Raw genomic sequence first — 18,978 nt, 5'->3', positions numbered from 1 at the left:
TAGTTCTTGTTGAAAACAAACCAATGTCAGAAGGCTGATAAAAATTAAACTGTTGCTACAGATTAGCCAAATGCCTGTTGTATGCTATTGGTATTCAGGCACATCCTGATCTTTCTTTTCTCAACAGAAAATGATTCTTATTAAGCAAGGAAATAGCAGTAACACATCCCGTCTAACTTGCTCGGTATTGATGTTGTACTCTTTCCACTGTGCTGTGCACCTTGGAAACACATTAGACCCAAGGCAGTCAAAATTCAGTTTTGTAAAACGAGTTCACGTTGTGAGATACTTCAAGATTGCCAAGGTTCATTGCTTTACTTGGACTTCAGTGCGTTGTTCGTGACATGTTTGTCTTGAAGGTTTGGAGTTACTTCAGGTTTTAGAACTGATATCCCAACTGCTATAGGGAAGTAATAAAAATACAGTTTCAACTGTTGCATTGTATTTGTGTGCGTAATATTATGGTAATTTGAGATAGGATAGCACAGAATTTATTCCTTATCCTTTAGGCATGGGTGTAGGCAAATAGATACCTGTACGTGTGGCAAGATCATCTCGGACTGTCAGTGACATTATTCTGTGGTCAGTTGTGCCCTTAACCGAGGTGAAGGTGATTCCTAGAATGAATTCCCTCTGCAAAAGCTTGAGGGGACTGTTAATAACGTGACACTTGCTGACACTGTTTATAAAGGTGTTGTGTTATGTGGGTGGCTGAAGAAAGGGTGGTCTGTGCATCCATTTACTTTTCTGAGAAGTAAGAGTCAACTGCATCCCTGCAAATCCGGGCTGTTGTTAAAAGGGGAATATTTCATAGGCACGTTGTCAGCGAAAATGGAGTGCTTAGAAGTCTGATGATATGGGGTGTGATTGTGTAAGACTCCTGGTAACTCTTTTCTGCCCTGCACTCTCCAAACTTCGCAGGTGAGATCTGCCCAGAGCTGCAGGGCTGACTGAAGCAGATGGTCATTCCTTTCCTTCAGTGGTGGCTCTGATGGCTTAGGCAGGGATAAGAATCGAGTGCCCAAATGACGAAGGGGACTAGCAAGACAAGCATCTGCAGGTCTCTGGGTTGGTGGTGTAGCAGTGAATTAGTCCCAGTGGGACTAATATTCTTCAAGTAACTTGAAAAGAGCAAGCCTTACTAAAAAGGCTCAGGGGCAGCCCAAGGACGTTGCTCTAGTGACTGGAGTAAATCTGGATATGGGGAGTCAGTGCTGTACAGGAGAGGGCACTCATGGTTGTCCCTTACAAAAATTCTGCTGCTGAATTAAGGAGAGAATTGGAAAAAAATTCTTAATTACAGATTCACTCTGTTTCTGTATTCTGACATTTTGTCCCTGCTAGAGCGTAGGAGTTATAACAGCCTGGGGAAAAAGTAGAAGAGAAAAAGGGAAGCTACTTTTGACTCCTCGTAATGTTTGTAAGAAAAAGAGACAATTTTACAATGAAATAAGGGACACATTCTCTGTTGCTATTTACCTCAGATTAAGTATTGCTGGTGTAGGGGTGACTTCCTGCTCCAGATGCTTATCAAGATTTTTCAAAAGCAGCGATGGATATAGTAAGCTCATTGGGATGAGCATGGGGCACCCTGTGATAGAGGTTGAGAAGGCTGGACTGGTGACTCCATCCCGCTCTGCCTAATGGGGAAGGAACCAAGTTTAAGTCCTAAATCAGATTTTTCTAATACTGGCCACGGAAATTGTTTCAAGTGTATGACTGAATTTTTGTAACAGTTGTGCGTGAGTTCCTATTTATTTTCCTGGCAAGAAATACTCCTCCTCAAGACAATATTCTTAGTTCTGAGTTTAAAATTAATACTGGCTTAATATTAATTTTCTTCTGTATCTTGGAACATGCCCGCATGTTGGGAAGTAAGTTTTTTTTTTGGTACCATGTCATAACAGCTCTCATCTGTAGAGTGTCAGTGTAGGGCTTGAATGCTGTAATGGGCTTGAATGCTAAGTCCTCCTTTATGGTTGGAGGAGACCGTGAGAAGTTGTGTGCTGTGCCGTGGCTGATGTTTTTCCTTTGAAGTTGCCAGATTTATTTAGTATTTTTTAAAGCTGAAAAAATAGTATATGCTGTTTAGAGTGAAAGGTTTTATGGAAAAAAAGTCCCGTGGTTCTTGTGGTATGGGCCATGGACAAAAGATGAGTTGTTTTTCATCTCTAGTTTGAAACTTTTGTGGGGCGTCATGGAAGAGGTATTAGGTGCCAGACATTTTATATGTTGATATGTTTGTATGCTATATGTACACAAATGTTCAAAAGTAATATATTGAAAAGGAAAATACCAAACCCCCAGATCTCTTAAGCTTCAAACTTTACGTTAAGAGCAAACTTGATGCTGAGAGACATGTAACGATATATACTGCTACGGTGCGTCGTCGCAGGCTACATCAGACTTGGCTGGTGTGGCATAGTGTGATTACAGAACTGGATTTGCCATAATGCAGCGTGACTGAAAGGTGCTAAATATGAAAGTCTTCCTGTCCACAGGTAGCAGTGAAATATATGTATTTAGATAAACCTTCCCTTATCCTACCTCCGCATTTACAGTTGTTACAGTTCTATCTTTTTTAATGTCGTTATTAATTTCACTGTATTTTCATTCTCTTTACGTTACTCTGCATTCAGAGTAGACATTTTTGATTTTGCACTGTTCTTTTCTACTGTCTTTGTCAGAATATTGACAACTGGAAACTGCTTTCATACAAATGTGACAACTTTTTTTGAGGGGTAAGGAAATGCGTTCTTGTCTAACATGAAAAAATGATGCATCTAAGTAATTAATATTTTTTAATAGACTTAGCTCTTTATAAAGAGAATCCTAAGAAATGATGCATTTAAAACCAAAGTTTTTGAAATGCGACATTCTCAAATTCAAGAACATATTGCGCTGATATGTGCTCATTCCCGTTTTACCTCAAATTGTAGACTGCTAGGAGGAATGATCACTAAGAAAACAAGAATGATGCTTTTCTCAGTGAATATAATGGCATGGTTTGTTTTGAGACTACCATTTGGAAGTATATTCAAATCGAATCCTCTGCCCAATCGTGCTTTTTGTGCAGACTTGTGATTCCTGCTCTTTCTTGCGCGGGATCCTGTGCAATATTCTGAGGCTTTAGTCCCTTCAAGATTCATTTAATGTGTGACTGACGTACTTCAGTGGCATCTCCTTTGCTTGCTTGTTTGTTTTTGCTTTTCTTTCTGGCTTTGGGATGAGGAGGGGAATGATATGTTTTGAGTGGTGGAAGGGACAGCAAAATTTAAAAGGCTCTTTGGGTTATGAAGACTCGTTGCATACCCCTAAAAGAGCTGCTCAGATGTAGGTCTTTTAAAAGCAGCAGTTCTAAAGGATCTTTGTGCAAGTTTGGCTTTAGCCAGCAAGTAAATATGTGGAGTTCAATGGCAGTGCATTGACAGGAGTATGAAAGGCTTGTAGGTGGTGAAGAAAATGGGTGCTTAGAAGGAGAATTTATTGAAGCAATCTTCAGAGTAGAATCACTCAACTAAAACCTGGTGGGATTTATAGAACCTTTGAGAAATGATGCATTTATATAATCCTCAAGAACTGAGGAGTATTTGGATCTGAGCTATGCCTTCCTGCAGGCCGTGATGGACAAGGTAAATTTAAGTTTGCATTGCATTCCAAAGTTTGTGTTGTATTACACGTTTCCAGTTCATATTTTTCTACAGGACACATTTACAAATTTTGGCATACAGTAGAAAGCTGAAGTACTAAGTCTGTTCATCGGGATAAACCTTGTCTTGTTTAGGACCTGGTAAGCTGATAGTTTAGTCCATAGGTGAAGTAAAAACAACTTACTATATTATCGGAAGGTGGAAGGCCTTGTGGCAGCTCCTCTGTGAAGGGACAGCTTCATTCTTCGCCATTTTAGGACTATGCTTCATTTTTCTTAATAAATTTTTCTAATAGCGGTTGTAAAACAAAACTGAATGGCTTTACAAAATATGAAGAAACTCAAATGTTCCTTTTAATGAAGTATGAACCCAGTGTATTGCTACTGTTCTGTTAATTATTAGGAGGTCTATTTTCAGTAGTTTACATGTATTTTGATCTTTGTGGAAGAGTCCTAGGGAAGAGTGGAAGAGAACTTTTACGTACGACAAACTTAGTCACATAGTTGCGTTAAGCAATTGCATGCAATTCTTTGGTTCGTACTTGAAAAATGGTCACGATGTTCGGATTAATTTTATATGCTTTGAAACGTGATGAGTCTCTGCACATGAGGTGGGTGTTTGTGACGTGGTTTTGCAAGCTATGCTGGTCTGAATTAAATGGTTTAAAGACAAAACTGGTTTTAAAACAGCTTTTGTTGCAATTGTAAGTATTGTGACTCATTCTAGAATTTTCAGCATTGTCTGCAGTGAACTGTGTAGCCTCAGAGGTTTTGTCAAACCCGTTGCAAACGTGTTGTGCAATACAGGCCTTGCTCTGCAGAGTCAAGAACCCTAAAATAGTGCATTGATTTTCTGGTTTTAAAAGTTCTTCTGTTTTGAAGATTAATTTAGCCTGGTACCTGTACCTTCCTGCTCTGAATAGGTAGTGTCTGTGCCTTTTTGAGTAGGTCTTGTAGTATTGACATCTTGTGTAGCACAGCAAGAACAGACACTAGTGAGCGAGTTAAAACAGTGCTGTGTGAAAGGCTATTCTCGAGCATAAAAGCAAAATCCCATTTGCTTTCTGAGTATGGTTTCATTTTCAGCACGTTCATTTTCAGCAGGCAGATTAGAAGACTGACCTTTCTGACACTGGGTACTTAAACAGGTTCTCAGAATGTTTTTTTCATAAGCCTTTTCATTCAGTCCTGGAGAGATTGATGCTTGCATGCTTACTTATATTTGTTTCGTTGCAATTTGTGGCTGTTCTGTGTTATAGTCCAAAAGTTATTTATAATACATAAAAATGAAACTTGCCTAATAAGTACCTCCAACTTTAATGCCTGAATTTTTACTTTTGTGTGTCAGGAAAGCTTCTTATCTTTCCTTTTGAGTATTGTAAATTATTCCATTCTTATCCTGTTTTTCCCCTCTTTTAATTCCTATGCATCCTGTGTTCCTTTGTTTTTGCAAGAAATACCAGAATTCTATGGAGTCCTAAACATTGCAAGATAAATAATCTTTAAAAAGCCATTAATGCGTCCTACATATATTCTTTTTGTCTAGGATAGTCTAGATTCATGTCGTCGAGTATTAAATGATGCACCTAGGACTTCAGTGGTTCTGTTTTTGTTGGTGTAACGTAGTTGCATTTTTGTAATTTGAGGATGTCATTGAATTAAAGGAAAAGAGACGACAAATCATTTAAAAGTTCTTGTCCCCTCTTTCGTCATGGAAATGTGGAAAATGACAGAAAAAAAATGGATTACTTGATAAAATTTAATTAAGCCTGCAAACAGTTACCAGTGCAACAAAATGAGTGGGTCATATTTAACTTAAACTCCCACTTTCAAATGGGATCAATAGGGAGGATAAACAAGAGACATCGATGGATTAGTGCTTAGGCAAATTAGATGTATGGAAATAAGCCTGCAACTACTGTGTTGCAGTATTTTAGCAGTATAAATAGTGATCTTCTACTTCATTTGTTAAATCAACGCTGTGTAGCAACAGCTGTAGGCATTGAAGAAGCTCGTTCAAGAAACACTAACAGAACCCCAAATATTTTCTAACTGCTTTTGAATTCGCTCTTATTATCCAGTGTATTGTTGCGTACTTGTGACCTAGTTGTCCCAAATTTGCTGCTTACGTTTTTCTAATGGTGTGGTTCTGAAACTGTGAGCTGCTCTTCTTTGTAGATACACATAACAAAATATTTGAGAATGAGGAAGTGAGTGTTCTTTGGGTCTGTAAAATGAACCTGCTCAATGAGGATTAAAAAGCAGACTTGTATTTTCATAGAATCACAGAATATCCTGAGTTAGAAGGGACCCACAAGGATCCAACTCTTGCTCCATAAAGGACCACCCAAAATGTTTTGATGTATAGTGACGGTTTTCTAGTTACTGTGATAGTTAAAACAGTTTGGATGTATTTTAAAGATCATGTATGCAAAATATGATTCAGACTTCATTTAAAGGTATGTGATGAAGTCTGTGTTTTGAGTTCACCTCAGTGATAATCATTGAAGTGTAAATAGAATTAGTTGTTCATGGATTCAGATTTCCTGCTGTGAATAGTGTATTATGTTCTAAATCTCCTTGGTTTAAAACAGATTTTAAAATAATTTTTATTTTAGGTCAAATATACGACCAGACTATGCGGACACAAGCTTTCATGAGTTCAAAATGCATACTTTCAGTCGTGTGACATCTTGCAAGGTCTGTCAAATGCTTCTGAGGTAAGAATTTTAAGCCCCCCAGTGATATTTGAGTGAAAGTGTGATGAAACACATGGCTAGCTGGTTACCTCTACGAGATGGACAAGCCATAAAGCCAGTCAAACACAGCATGAGTGAGATTTTATAATTAAGTACCAAATATTAGCAGCAGTGCTGTTGAAGGATCAAAACCTGAAGGTACAACCCCATTTCCCAGTTGTCAGAAGGCTGCTTTGTCATAGTTCTCTTTTCAGTAAGCATTCCCTTATTAAATAAAGTAATGCTCATAAGAGCAAACGTTGGCCGTTTTATACAAGTGTTGACCAGCATGACTGGTCCACAGGTCCCATAGCTGTAGACCATCAGTCCCAAGAACAGATGGAATATTTTTTCAGAAAGGCAGATGATGAAGATGCTTATAAATGTTTGATATGGGGAGATTGCTTTGTGAAACAGAAAATAATTGTCTCACAAAAGCTCTGTGAACTAGAAATATGTAGGCAAATTAAAGACAGATGTTACAAAGCTAGATAAATGCTTGTAGACCACAAATTCTTCCATGAGCGAGGATTTGTAAGACTAACCTGAGCTGAAAAAAAACTTTTCTTCTTTCTTTCCTCTGAAGTACGTGCATGTACATGCACATCTGTGGTTTCACATGGATTACAGGTATCTTTAAGGTACCTGTATTTCTGTAAGCACAGAACGCCTAATGGTCCAGATGTATATATTGAACCTAAGTTTCATAGTGTAAAAGCTGAAGTTGCAAAAGCTCTGTAAACTTGACTGGTTCAGGTGCTCATGTTGCATATTGTTGATGCTAAAAAATAAAATGTAGTCATAGCCTTTTAAAAAGGGTGTTTAAAGCATAGGTTGTGTTTTCGTTAAGCACAGATGTGGAGGAATACAATAACCTCATGTATGTTCCTGCTTGCCTTTTGTTCCTTCAGCATCCTTTTTTCTGAACAGTTTTATTGACTTAGATTCTGAGATTATTTTTTTTAGATGATGCTTTGTTCAATGCAGTAAGGTCTCAGTGATAATAAAGAATGTTGCAGACATCCTGAACGTAGAGATGGCATGCCTAATTTTTGAATTTGAAGCAGTATAGTTGAGTCATTGTCTCTGTTACTGCACTGGCTGCTGTTGCTGAGAAACGGTTGTCTTGCTTTCAGGACGCAGGCTGCATGATCCTGCACGGTTCTGCACAGGCATGCCAATTTGCTCCGAGGTAGCTTAGGTACCCCTAGGTGCTATTTAGTGATACGTAGGCATGTTCCTGGGTACCTAAGCAGTATTGAAAGCATACTGGGTTTACAGTCCTAAAATGGCTAAATAATTCTTGAAAGGAGATTGTCATTTTAACCTTCAAAATGCTAAACAGAATGGCATGTAAATACTTGAAACAAAGTTTGAACCTTTGTGCATGATCTTTCTGAAGTGGGGATAAAATGTCAGCCTTAAAAGCATCTCCAGGGATGGATAATTTTGTCCTATGCTCTTATGTAGAATCTTGTATTCCTGTTTAGCAATAAGAAAAAACAAAAGCAGAACAAAGTGAATTTAAATATTTTTATATTTGTTTGTCTCTAAGCATCTGTATTCTGATACTTAAAAAATTAATGTGCTTCTGAGTTTAATAAAATAAAGGCAATTAATTGAAGTCTAGTACCTCTTGTTGTAAATAGCAGTTGCTGTATGTTGCATTCAGGTTAAACCTGTCCAGTCCTGTGTTCCATATATGAAACCTGATTTTCCTTTGAAGCTGAAGATGTCATGTTAGACTAGGAGGTGTAATCACTCCAAACTGCTCAGGATAATCTTGGAGACAGCCAAGTCTAGTGTGAAAATTAAGCAGAGACATCAATAGATAGAACTCATGTAATTGCTCAGAAGTACATGTAAAAGATTGTTAGCCCCTTTGTGGACTGTACCTGAGAGAGAAGCAGTGCACAGATCTGAAAACAAATGTGTTCTCAGACTCAAACTCGGATTTTAGTTCATTAAGGGGAACTGGAGAACACTTAAGAGTAAGGAAAGTTACTCCTTAGCAGGTCTGAATGTTAACTGAAGTGTACCCAAATAGCTTATTTATTTATTTATTTATTTATTTAATGGACATTTTCAAAGTTGAGAATAATTGCATTGGAGACTTTAAAATCCTTAGTACTTAAACATATATTCATACTTAAGGCTTTCCCAAAATGGATCTATTCTTCATGTTGTCTGAGCGAATTCCCATTGAAATGAAACAGAGTGTAGCTGTATGGTAGGATAGATAGGTAATGGTACAATTTCAAGCGTGCTGTGCCAGAGTTGCTTTGGGCTAAATAGGAATGAAGATTGTTATTCTATCAGTAGTTCAGAGGAACTATCTGGTTGTTATTTTGAAATGGCTGGCAGTGACGAAAAGCTGATGAGCTGCTTGTCAGTTGTCGCTGTTTCTCGGGTCTTTAAGGACTATCATTATGCAACAAGGCAAATGGCTTCTAATACCTTCTGCCATGTCTCTTATTTCTTTATGCATGGAATTTATCACTTCTAATGTATCACTACCCAATTTTATTTTACAGGGGAACATTTTATCAAGGCTATTTATGCTCTAAGTGTGGAGCTGGAGCACACAAAGAATGCTTAGGAAGATTAGACAATTGTGGCAGAGCTAATTCAGGTGGTAAGTCATTTTTATTGTTAGAATACCATTTTTAATTAGGACATAAAACTTGCTAGATATAATTAAGGTTTAATTTACCCCTAATTTGTGTTTATTGTAACATACATGCTTGTGAAACTACCATTTATAAGTACAATTAGAATTGCATTTAGAATTCATGGGGATTTTTATTCGTACTAAACTGAGTTGTTAAAAAGCGCAAGAGTGAACTGTTATAGGTCAAACCCAATTTCTTTGGTGTCCTATATATACAACAAGAAATAGTTCTGGTTTTAATCATAGATGGCTCACAAGTAACACTTAGTGTACGGCATATCATCTAGCATCCCTTGTTCTCCCTTGATGTCTGTATGACTTTTCATATTTTACTCTCAGCTCCTGAAACTGTGTTGCCTCAGCATCCTCTTTAATCTCATTGCTTTCCATCATTTCTGGCCACTCACAATATTCAGAAAAAAGGTGATTGGCTTATTACTGCCAGCATCTAAGGACACCTTTTTTTTTTTTTTTCTTTTTTTTTTTTTTCCCCTCCCTCTTTTAATAAGCTGCCATTCTCCTTCTGCCTTTCCATTCTCCCTCTTTGCGACTTCAAGGATTCTCTCTCGATTTCAGCTACTGTTCAGTCTCCCTCTTAGGGTGCTTTCTCCAAATTTGACCTTTTTCTTCTCTGCTCAGTAGTGTTTCTGTAATTCTCTCTGACACCTCCCACTTATAATGCCAAATGTTAGTGCTCATCATTTGCACATTTTCCCTTCCCTGTACCTGTTCAGTCAGTGGCAGTGAGCCTGTGCACTCCAGGCACTTTGTCACATAACAGTAGCATTTTTGACTCCTACCTCTGTCCAGGTTCTCATATTCCTTCTAGAGCTGATTTGTTGGTGGAGCAGGAAAAACATGCTTCCTCCAAATATGAACTTGCCCAACCATTAATACATTTGGATTTCTTTTGCTTGTGTTTGAAAGAGAAAAAACATTGGAACACGTTGTGATTTCTGCAAATTGTAGCTGTATCTTTTGGGGAATCTTTTTCAGAAATTGTCCTACTTGCTTTACTAAAACCTGTATGTTCCTTTTTTTCAGGAACATTTTATAACTGTGTGAAATTTCTTGCATATCTCACATGGGCCTCTTTTTTTTTCAATATGCCATCTATAATCTTTGTAAAATGCTTTGAGATAATCCCTCCCACTGTTTGAATTGCATCATGACCTCATCTTCTCCCCTTCACTAAGCTTCTGCTTCAAGTTTTTGGTTCTAGCTTTTTGTTCCTTTCAAAGCTGTATGAGCTTGCTTCTGTCTTTGCCCCTGTTTGTGTTACTTCCTGACTTTTGCTTGGTTTTTGACTGTGTTATTTGCCTGCTTCCTCCTTGCACAAAATCATTAGGATGTCCGATGCTGACTTCTGCTGCAGCCAATGAACTTTGATCTTAGTTGTTTTCCTGTACTGGAACTCTTCTATGCTATTATCCTAGTCTGTGTTTTTTAAGAGTACCTCTTGTACATCCAAAAACCATACAAGCAACCACAGCATTGTTCATTTAAATTTTCTTTTTCTATTTTTCTTCTTTTCTGGAGGATAGGTTTTTCACAGAACCTCCTAAGAATATATTGCAGAAAAAAAAATAAACTTACATAAAATAAATATTTTAAAGCAACCACATTTGAATTAATAGAGTGCAAAAGCAAAGGCATACTGTCCTTCACAAGAAAGATACCTTCTCCAGTATATACCACCCCTAATACTTTTTTCTTTATTTCCTGCCTTCTGTTCCAATCACTTTTGTATCTTTTATTTTAATTGGATATCTGGTACCCTGGAAGGCAGCAATTTACCTTTCAATTTTTCTCTAAAGATCTGTGGACACATATGGTGCAACGTGAATCGGTAAGAATGACCGTAACTCCCAAGATAACACAGAGTCTGATATCTTGCAGTTTTCCTCCTGTATATATTTCAGTAATACTGTGCATTTGCTTGGGGCAAAACAAAAACAAACAACAAAAAACCCACTCCCCTTCCCACCCAAGCAAAACAAATGAAATATTTAGGCTACCTCATGACTATAAGAAATTTCACAACTTCAAATGAGCAGAATTTTTCTTTAGATTTTATTTAAAATACATATAAATTTGGTAAAATAATACTGTATGAATCTTAAGTGAAGTTGGAAGCAGATGGGTTGTTAAGATTCTGTTTCTTTATTGCATGTTCAACTTACATCTAGGTGTACGCTACTTTGCCCTCTCTGAAAACTTTCTTCTCTTTCCAGCCTATTTTTCCTCTATGTAAAGGCTCCCAGATTTCCTAGTACTAGTTCTCTAGTACAAGACTGAGCAAAATTGCAAGTCCTCTTTGGAGTTAGTGCCCAGGAATGATGCTACTTTTTAATCCTGTTTTATTTTCTTTTACCTTTTTGGCGTTCTAAGGGCTTTTACATCTTGATGATGTTTTTGGGTAGCTTCCCTCTTTTTGTTGATAGACATATGTTTGTGGTTCACAGTTTTTGAAACGTTTTGTTCTGTAAAGCTTTTCCTCCTGCCTCACATAGGTTACGTACCTTATCCTTCTTATGTTTGGCCTTGTTAACTTTTTAATTTAACTTGTGGCTATTTTTGTGAAAAGTGTAAATGGAAGTTTTTACTGACTGCTTCTAGATGAGTTAGCTTCTCATAACCTCTGTATGAGTATCCTCTCTGAACTGAATAGTCTTAATTTTTTACCATCTCTTCATAAGTGGAACTTTTTCCATGACTCAAACCATTTTCATCCTTATTCATCTTATTACTAGACCTTTATTTGAAAAGAGATTATTAGAATTAAAAAAAAATAATGCACAAAACAGAAAATATCATTGGGCTTCATAAAGGCATTTGCAGAGCGCTTTCTTCTGTACTGTTTTTCATTTTTTGGTACAGTTTAATATTGTTCTTTTTAGACCACTGAGCAGATGTTTCTGCTAAGCTTTCTGAAATTATGCTTAGAACACCCCTGAGTGGATTAAAACTTTTTATATTTTATTCCAAGTCAGTTTTTGAAAATTCAAAAGGCAGACATACAAAAATAGATGAAGCCTTTATAATGACAAATTTAATAAGTGTCAGATTAGGACAGTAAGTTTATGAGAGAAACACTGACAAAATCTGAAGATAAATTGCTGAATTGTTATGCTATACCATATACAAAAACATATGCCAGTTCTTCAGATGTTTTGCTTCAAAGAAGGCCAGTTCATCATACTAAGAAGTTGCAGTGATAAAAGATACAGACGTAATCAGTTGAATTAATAAACGGAACAAAAAGTCTGCATTTAGTCCTTGTTTTTTTCTTGTTATTGTTCCTGTCCATGTTGCTCTAAATGTTCAGTGGTGATTGAAGTTGTCTGTGCTGACTTCTGTCTTCTGTTTCACTTCCTTTCCTCTGAAATGCTGCCCTGTACATGCTCAAATATTTTCATATATTTGTGTTATCACTTCATCTTTCTGTGACTTGAAATTCTCCATTATCCCTGTTTGTTGCTGATGTTCGAGCAAACTCCTCCAGGCTGCACAGACTTCGATAGGAAACTCTATGGAGCCATCATCCTTAAACATAAGGATTATGAAATGGATACATGTATTTCTTTTACAAGGCCATTTATATAGGCACATGTGCTGTGTTTTATCTCCAGTGGCTGACAGAGATCTCCTGGTTACTCAATGGCACTGCTATGCCTTATTTCAAGGCAGAGTACAGTTCTTACATGATGATGCTCCCCCACCAGTTGGAAGGCGTTATGTTTGGTAATCGTTAAGAGTGGGACCACTGTTAAGTGAGCATCACTAAAGGCACACATTTATCATTTCATAGGCACACTATAAAAGTCACACTTTATATCACGTGTCCCAGAAAATACTGCAGAACTTCTGTCCATTTCCTAGTCTAAAACAGCAGAATTAACAGCCCACTTCCATTGCCAGACTGGAATTTTACCAACTTGATCCAATTATATTGCATTAAGTATTCTCAAGCAAATGTTTGCTAGTTACACAGGCTATTGAATATTTCAATTAGATGAACCTCCAGTAATGGATCTAGAATCTGAAAATATTTGAATATTTTAAATACAGTGCCAAACCATGGCATTCTCTTTCTATCTCTGTTCCCAGGGAATGCTAGAAGCATCTGTCATCAGGGCATAAATTGATCATAAAAACATTAACTGGGCATTTTTATATTAACTTCTAGTTATTGCATGCATGATTTTTTTTCTCCCTCAGACTATTCCATTTGAAAAACCCCTGTTTTTCCTTAGGTGGAGAAGTATTTCTTCAAATGTATAAAGAAAGTTTAAGAAAATATTACCATACGAATGGGTTAATTTCAGGGTTGCTTTCATATGCTAATGTGCATGCCCAATAATGTCCATGCCAAATAATGTCCATGCTGCTTATGTAATAAATGCTTGCTACAGCAGGTTAGAGAGTATTTATAAAAAAAAGATGCATTTTTTGACATCTAAAAGGAAAACAGCAGCTTTCCCTGTTTACCTTGTTGCTGGCTTGATCAACAGTTGCAAAATTGCTGGCTATTCTCCAAACCTACCATGTCAACAGCATCGATGAGTAAATGCCCAAGTCCCAGAATGTTCATTGGAGTTATGCCACTTCTTGTTTAACTGCAACAAAGGTTGAGCTGTATTATTTAACTAACTGTCTGACTGAACAAAAGTCACTTATGGGGCTTGGTATGTTGTGCAGAGACCAACACCATGGTACTTCTGTGTTAGTATTTGCTTTTCTCATTATTCAATGTCTGGCTAAGTGACTGGAAAGCAGCAGGTAGTCCCACAGCTCTTCTAAGGTGGTTTACTTTATAGTTCCTACTTCTAAAATATCTTGAATTTTCTTTTAAAATAGGAAGTTATTTGCTACATTTTATATTTAATGTAAATAATTTGTTTATTCTCCATTGAGTTACCATGCAAATCCAGCAGCTCTGTTGCATCCCTGAGGAGAGTGGCCTAAACCCATCTTCTGATCTGAGTTTTCTTACTTATCGAGGCCAGCTGTTCCTGTTGTTTTTGTAGTAAAATGCAATTACCAAAATTTGACCCAGTAGTATCATGGCTTCACTGAATAAACAAAACCTAAAAACTGTGCTGAACCGTGGAGGCAAAAGTACCTTGCAGTTGTAACTAAGAACTCACTTGCTCCTTAACTTCATAGGTACGTTGGTGATGAGCAGAAACTTGAATTAAAATTGTCACGTATAAAATACCTACTGGTGGATATCCTCAAACATTCATTTTCCACCCTCAGTATTGAAGTAGATAAAAATTTATTTTTTTTTCTCTTTGCTAATGGAACATTTTGGAAAAAAAAAAAAAAAAGATTTTGAACTCCTGATGAAGCAACTGACATAATTCAGTACAAAATACTCTGAACTATAGGAATATTGAAATTGTAACGATTAAGGCATAAGCCTTAATTTTGAAGAGGCATTTATGGGAAATAGATATTAAATTTTTTTTTTTTTTTTTTTTTTTTTTTTGTTAAACTATGTTCACTATGTTAATAGTGAAATTACAAATCACATTTCAGTCTGACAGTGTTGGCTACATTTTGGGCTTTTTAAGGGTTAATGTGGAGTGGAGACAGCTTAAAGAAATAGTGTTCTTCATTGGAGTTGCTATTTTTTTTTTCTGAGTTTGAATTTGTTCATTAGGCTTTAATGACAAATGCCTTCCTGGCCTTGGTTAATGGAGCAGTTTACTTTTTTAACCTATGTATCAAAACAAAAACCCCAGACACTTCTCATGAAACTCATTTTATGCAAATTATTGGGTTTATTTATAACCTTCCTATGTAGTGATTTCTTGAATATTGATACTGGAAGTTAATGAGTTTCTTAATTATTTATTGTGAAGAGTGTTGGGATGCTGAAATCGTCAAATGGAGCTCATTCATGTAGTTGTTTGGGATATTTGCTAGAGGGGGAGAAAATGCACAACTCAACAGCAACTGTTAAAAGTCAGATTAATTCATTCCTGTTGGAGGATGGGAAGACATGTCCATTTCTGTTTTGTGATAAGAGATCCTCAGATCTAATTAAGGTTGTTCTTAACAAAACGGACCCCTCGAGTCTGGGTTTGAAGTTCTGCTTTTGCCCCTCTGAAAGTACTTACCCAAATGACTTTCCTTTGAAGTCATAAATAAGGTTGAGGCGAAACATTAAAAAGGTGATTTTATTTAGATTTTGGCAAAATTTCTGAAAGGCATATGAAACCGTGAAAGTAAACACCAAAATTGAATTGATTTTAGCAGCACTTAAGCAACTAATTCCCTTGGGCTCCTTTGAAAACCTCCATAGTCTACCTGCATTTCCTCCTTTGGGGCTGGCTTATATTTCTTCTGTTTGCTTGCTGTTCAAATGCAAATTAACACTTTTGGAAAGGGTATAATGATGATAATATTTTCTGAGAATGATGGGAAGATGCATCTTTGGCATACGGTATGAGAAGAAACAGTGACTAAAATGATACGTGAGAAGAAAGTTCTGTTGGTGGTAAATAGGCTGGGCCTCGCGTGCCTGGCCCCAAGTCCTCAGCCAGCATGCTGGGTCTTGGCATGCCTGCTTATCTTTGCATAAAATGCTAGAAAGCCAAAAGCTTTTTTTCCCACACTTTACTGGTTCGTGTAATTTTTTTTTTTTTTTTTTTTTTTTTTTGTGGAACAAAATTGACTTGCAGGTAAAGCTTTGTATTTGATTTATTGCAAGTGTTGGCTCACTGTGTACAAGAAGTTACAGTAAAAGTGTTCAAATGTGACAAATTACTACCTGGGCATGGGTGGTATGTACTCTGCCTCAGCAGCATGTGTAGTCCTAGAGAACACGCAGAGGTAAATACAGTTGTCCTTTGATAAGGCACTGAACCAAAACCATCTGGTGTACACCAAAATATCGGTGATCAGATTAGACAAAGAAAAAATACATATAAAAAATGCAACTTTTAGTGTCTCTGTAGTTATGTGTGGTGTTGTGTGTGTGCAAGTATTACTGTCTTGATGCCATCTGATCACCCGCAAGACTATATTTTTTAATATCGTTTTCATGTAGTATAAGAAATGCATAGCAAAAAAGCACATAAAAACCCACAGGCTTTAAATTCCATTGTATACTAGCTAAACCGAAGTACAAGAAATGTAGAAAATGTTTCAGCTGAAGATACACATCTTATCTTGATACAACTCGGCATACTTTGAAAAGACAGGTGGGAAGAGGTGCAAACACTCTTCGCAATGCAGAGCGATACCTTTTAATTCCCAACGAGCTGATACTTAGGAAGCGCGCTCGGGAGGTTGCAGAAGTTACTGAGGTGTGTTGGGTCGGGCTGTCCTGCACCGCGGGCAGCTGGCGGGTGCCAGCCCCGTGCAGCGCTGGCTGGAAGAGCCAATGGGCGAGGCGTGCACGGCGCTGCCCGGGCGTGCTGCAGGTATCAGGTAGCGCGGGGCGCAGCGGTGCTGCTCCTCATGCAGCGCAGCGCGGGCTGAGGAGGCTACCTCTATAAGCAGCGTAAATTTACAGTTGACAATAATGCCAATTTTTACTTACCTTTCAGAACACGGGAACCTGAAACATGAGGTAAGGATTTCTTTTCGTGTGATTTTTTTTTTGCTTTGTTGATGACATTGTTTACTTTGTGCATGTGCTGTTGGAACACGTATGCTTTCTTCTGCATTTACTAACAAGCGTGTGTCAAGTTTCAGTTGATAAGGCTTAGTGCTGAGAACTGGAAGGGGTGGAGTTGTATGTATTTTTTAAATTACAGGAAAAAAAAGAACTACTTCACAACTGCTATCTAGTTTTTCAGTGTTGCTAGACCAAATTTGGCAGTGGAATTTACTTTTTTTTTTTTTTTTTTTTTATTAGCCAGTTTGCGGCAGTGAAGTGCTAGCGTCCAAGTCTGCTTCTCCACAGACCTCTGGGCAGTGAAGAACTGACAGGGCAATTTTTGCCTCTTTATTTAAAACGTGTGTTTGTCAGATTTATTCAGTGGCTGTGGAATTTGTCATCTTGAGAAAATGTTAGAACGGACACAGTGGTATATGTAGTGTACCTCAACTTAAACTCAGGAACACTGCTAGTTTTACTGGGTTAAGTTCTTGCCAGTTACTGGTGCCTCTCTGAAGCACAGAAGGGCGTAGCGGTTACTTTTTGTCAGCCAATTCTGACAAAAGAAAGGCGGCACTGTAAGTCTTAGGGTATAATAGTTCCTAGCATCTATTTTACAACAGAAGTTTATGGTAATTTAACTGCTTGAGTGACACACTGGTTATGAACAATGTATGAGGATCTGTGTTCTTTTTCCCCATTAACACTGGTGTTTTGGTGCTATCTCTAAGATCAGTAACGGAATTGAAAGGACGCGATGGCTGACGTGACTGGCGCAGGAGGGTTCATGGTTGGTCACACACAAGGCTGACTCCCCTCATGCCCGCCTATGTTAGAGCTGCTGCAGTGTTGCCAGGGAGGGGAGCCGCGGCACCTGGCGCGTTCAGTGGCTGGGGGCCTGGGCTGCAGTAGGCCAGGGGGCTGCAGTGAGCACCAGCCTTTACAGCTGGGCTTGCTTGGGGTTCCTGGGGTCCCTCAGGGTGAGGATAGGGTGACCAGGAGGAGCCTGGAGTGAGGAGAGGGGTGCTGTGGCTGTGTTCCCACAAGAGCCAGTGCTTGCAGCCCTGCAGCCTGCCTGCATGCCTCGAAATGGCTGCCGCCTGCCTGCCTTCCTCACGGTTCTCTCAGCCGGTGTCTCGCCAGCTGTACTTCCAGCCACCTGCTGCCTTGTCTTCAATGTCTCTGCCTAGAAATGTCTGCTAAGTAAGGACACTTTTAAATACGAAAATTATGGCATGGTCTGTTAGCTGAAGTCTCTTGGTACTGCAGCTGACAGACAGCACTGGGAAGCCATGAACAGATTGCTTACTGCACCTTGTGGGCCATGTTGCCAAGTATGTAAAGCTAAATAAGGTGAACACAGGTGGCCAGATTGAAGAAAATATGTATACTAATTGTAGCTAAGCCCTCAAGACCCTAAGCTTCTCACCCCCAGCGTGATTCTGGAATCTTCTCTTTTGTGAAAAGAAGAGACAGCTCCCTTTTGAGAGCTATTGATTTGGTATTGGCTATTGATTTGAGCCAAAATGTTTGAATTACTTTCATTCTTAAATAATTGCCTGTTTAATTTTTCAAAAAGAGGTAATTTAAGTATAAGTTAGAATTCATGATTCTGGGAAAGATGGATTTTTTTCATACCAGTAATTAAGTCTCTGTGTACTGCAATATATTTAAAGGTATAGAGCATCATTTTCTATCTGGTGCTTTGGTGCATTTGACTTGTGTTGTCACATAATCACTATTTTTTTTTTTTCAGTTCAGTTAAATGTCTGCATCTTCCTTTGCATTTGCTTTTTCTCTTTACCTCTCACGTGCAAATCTGCATTAATCCTGAGAAGTAATACTGCCTCAATTTCTAAAAAATGGAGTCAGATATAACTGAGCCATTTATTTATTTATTTTTAACTTTACCTTCACTTGCTGTAGCAGCAACTCACAATTTTCTTCTTTCCACTGCAGCTGAAAAAAAAATTTGCATCCTTTCTTTGATTAGAATGTGAGGTATAGACCAAATAAGTCCAAAGACTCGGGAGTCTGAAAGCTGTTTTTAAACCAAGCTTTTCCTTTTTACTAGCTTGCTATAGGGCTTAGTAATTTGGTTGTGCCTCAGGTTACTGCTTTCTGGCTCACCTTGGTTGTGCGTCCTGCATCAGCTTATATCAACTGCAAGTAAATCGGAGCAACCTAATTGTTCCCTTTGTTATGCAACGTGCTTTCCCCTGCTTGGTTTGATTAAAAAAAATAAATAAAAATGCATGAACCTTCATGCAAGCAAGCAGTTAAAACAAGTTTGCAAAAGCAGATA

The 18,978-nt window shown here is 38.0% G+C and overlaps 1 protein-coding gene across 3 annotated transcripts in view; it reads left to right on the top strand.

The window, feature by feature from the left end:
- VAV3 (vav guanine nucleotide exchange factor 3) overlaps window positions 1-18,978 on the top strand; it is a 163,794-nt gene that overhangs the window by 90,370 nt on the left and 54,446 nt on the right. For 2 of the 3 annotated variants that reach the window (XM_035333121.1, XM_035333119.1), the window contains exons 16-18: window positions 6,268-6,369; window positions 8,922-9,022; window positions 16,621-16,643. In XM_035333121.1, the coding sequence (XP_035189012.1) occupies window positions 6,268-6,369; window positions 8,922-9,022; window positions 16,621-16,643 (226 nt within the window). The remainder of the gene's footprint in view (window positions 1-6,267; window positions 6,370-8,921; window positions 9,023-16,620; window positions 16,644-18,978) is intronic. The other variant, XM_035333120.1, reaches the window with a different exon arrangement.

The sequence above is a fragment of the Oxyura jamaicensis genome, chromosome 8 (assembly GCF_011077185.1).
Source record: "Oxyura jamaicensis isolate SHBP4307 breed ruddy duck chromosome 8, BPBGC_Ojam_1.0, whole genome shotgun sequence".
Lineage (NCBI taxonomy): Eukaryota > Metazoa > Chordata > Aves > Anseriformes > Anatidae > Oxyura > Oxyura jamaicensis.
Note: the sequence above shows the minus strand (reverse complement) of the source record. Positions and strands in the feature narration are given on the sequence as shown.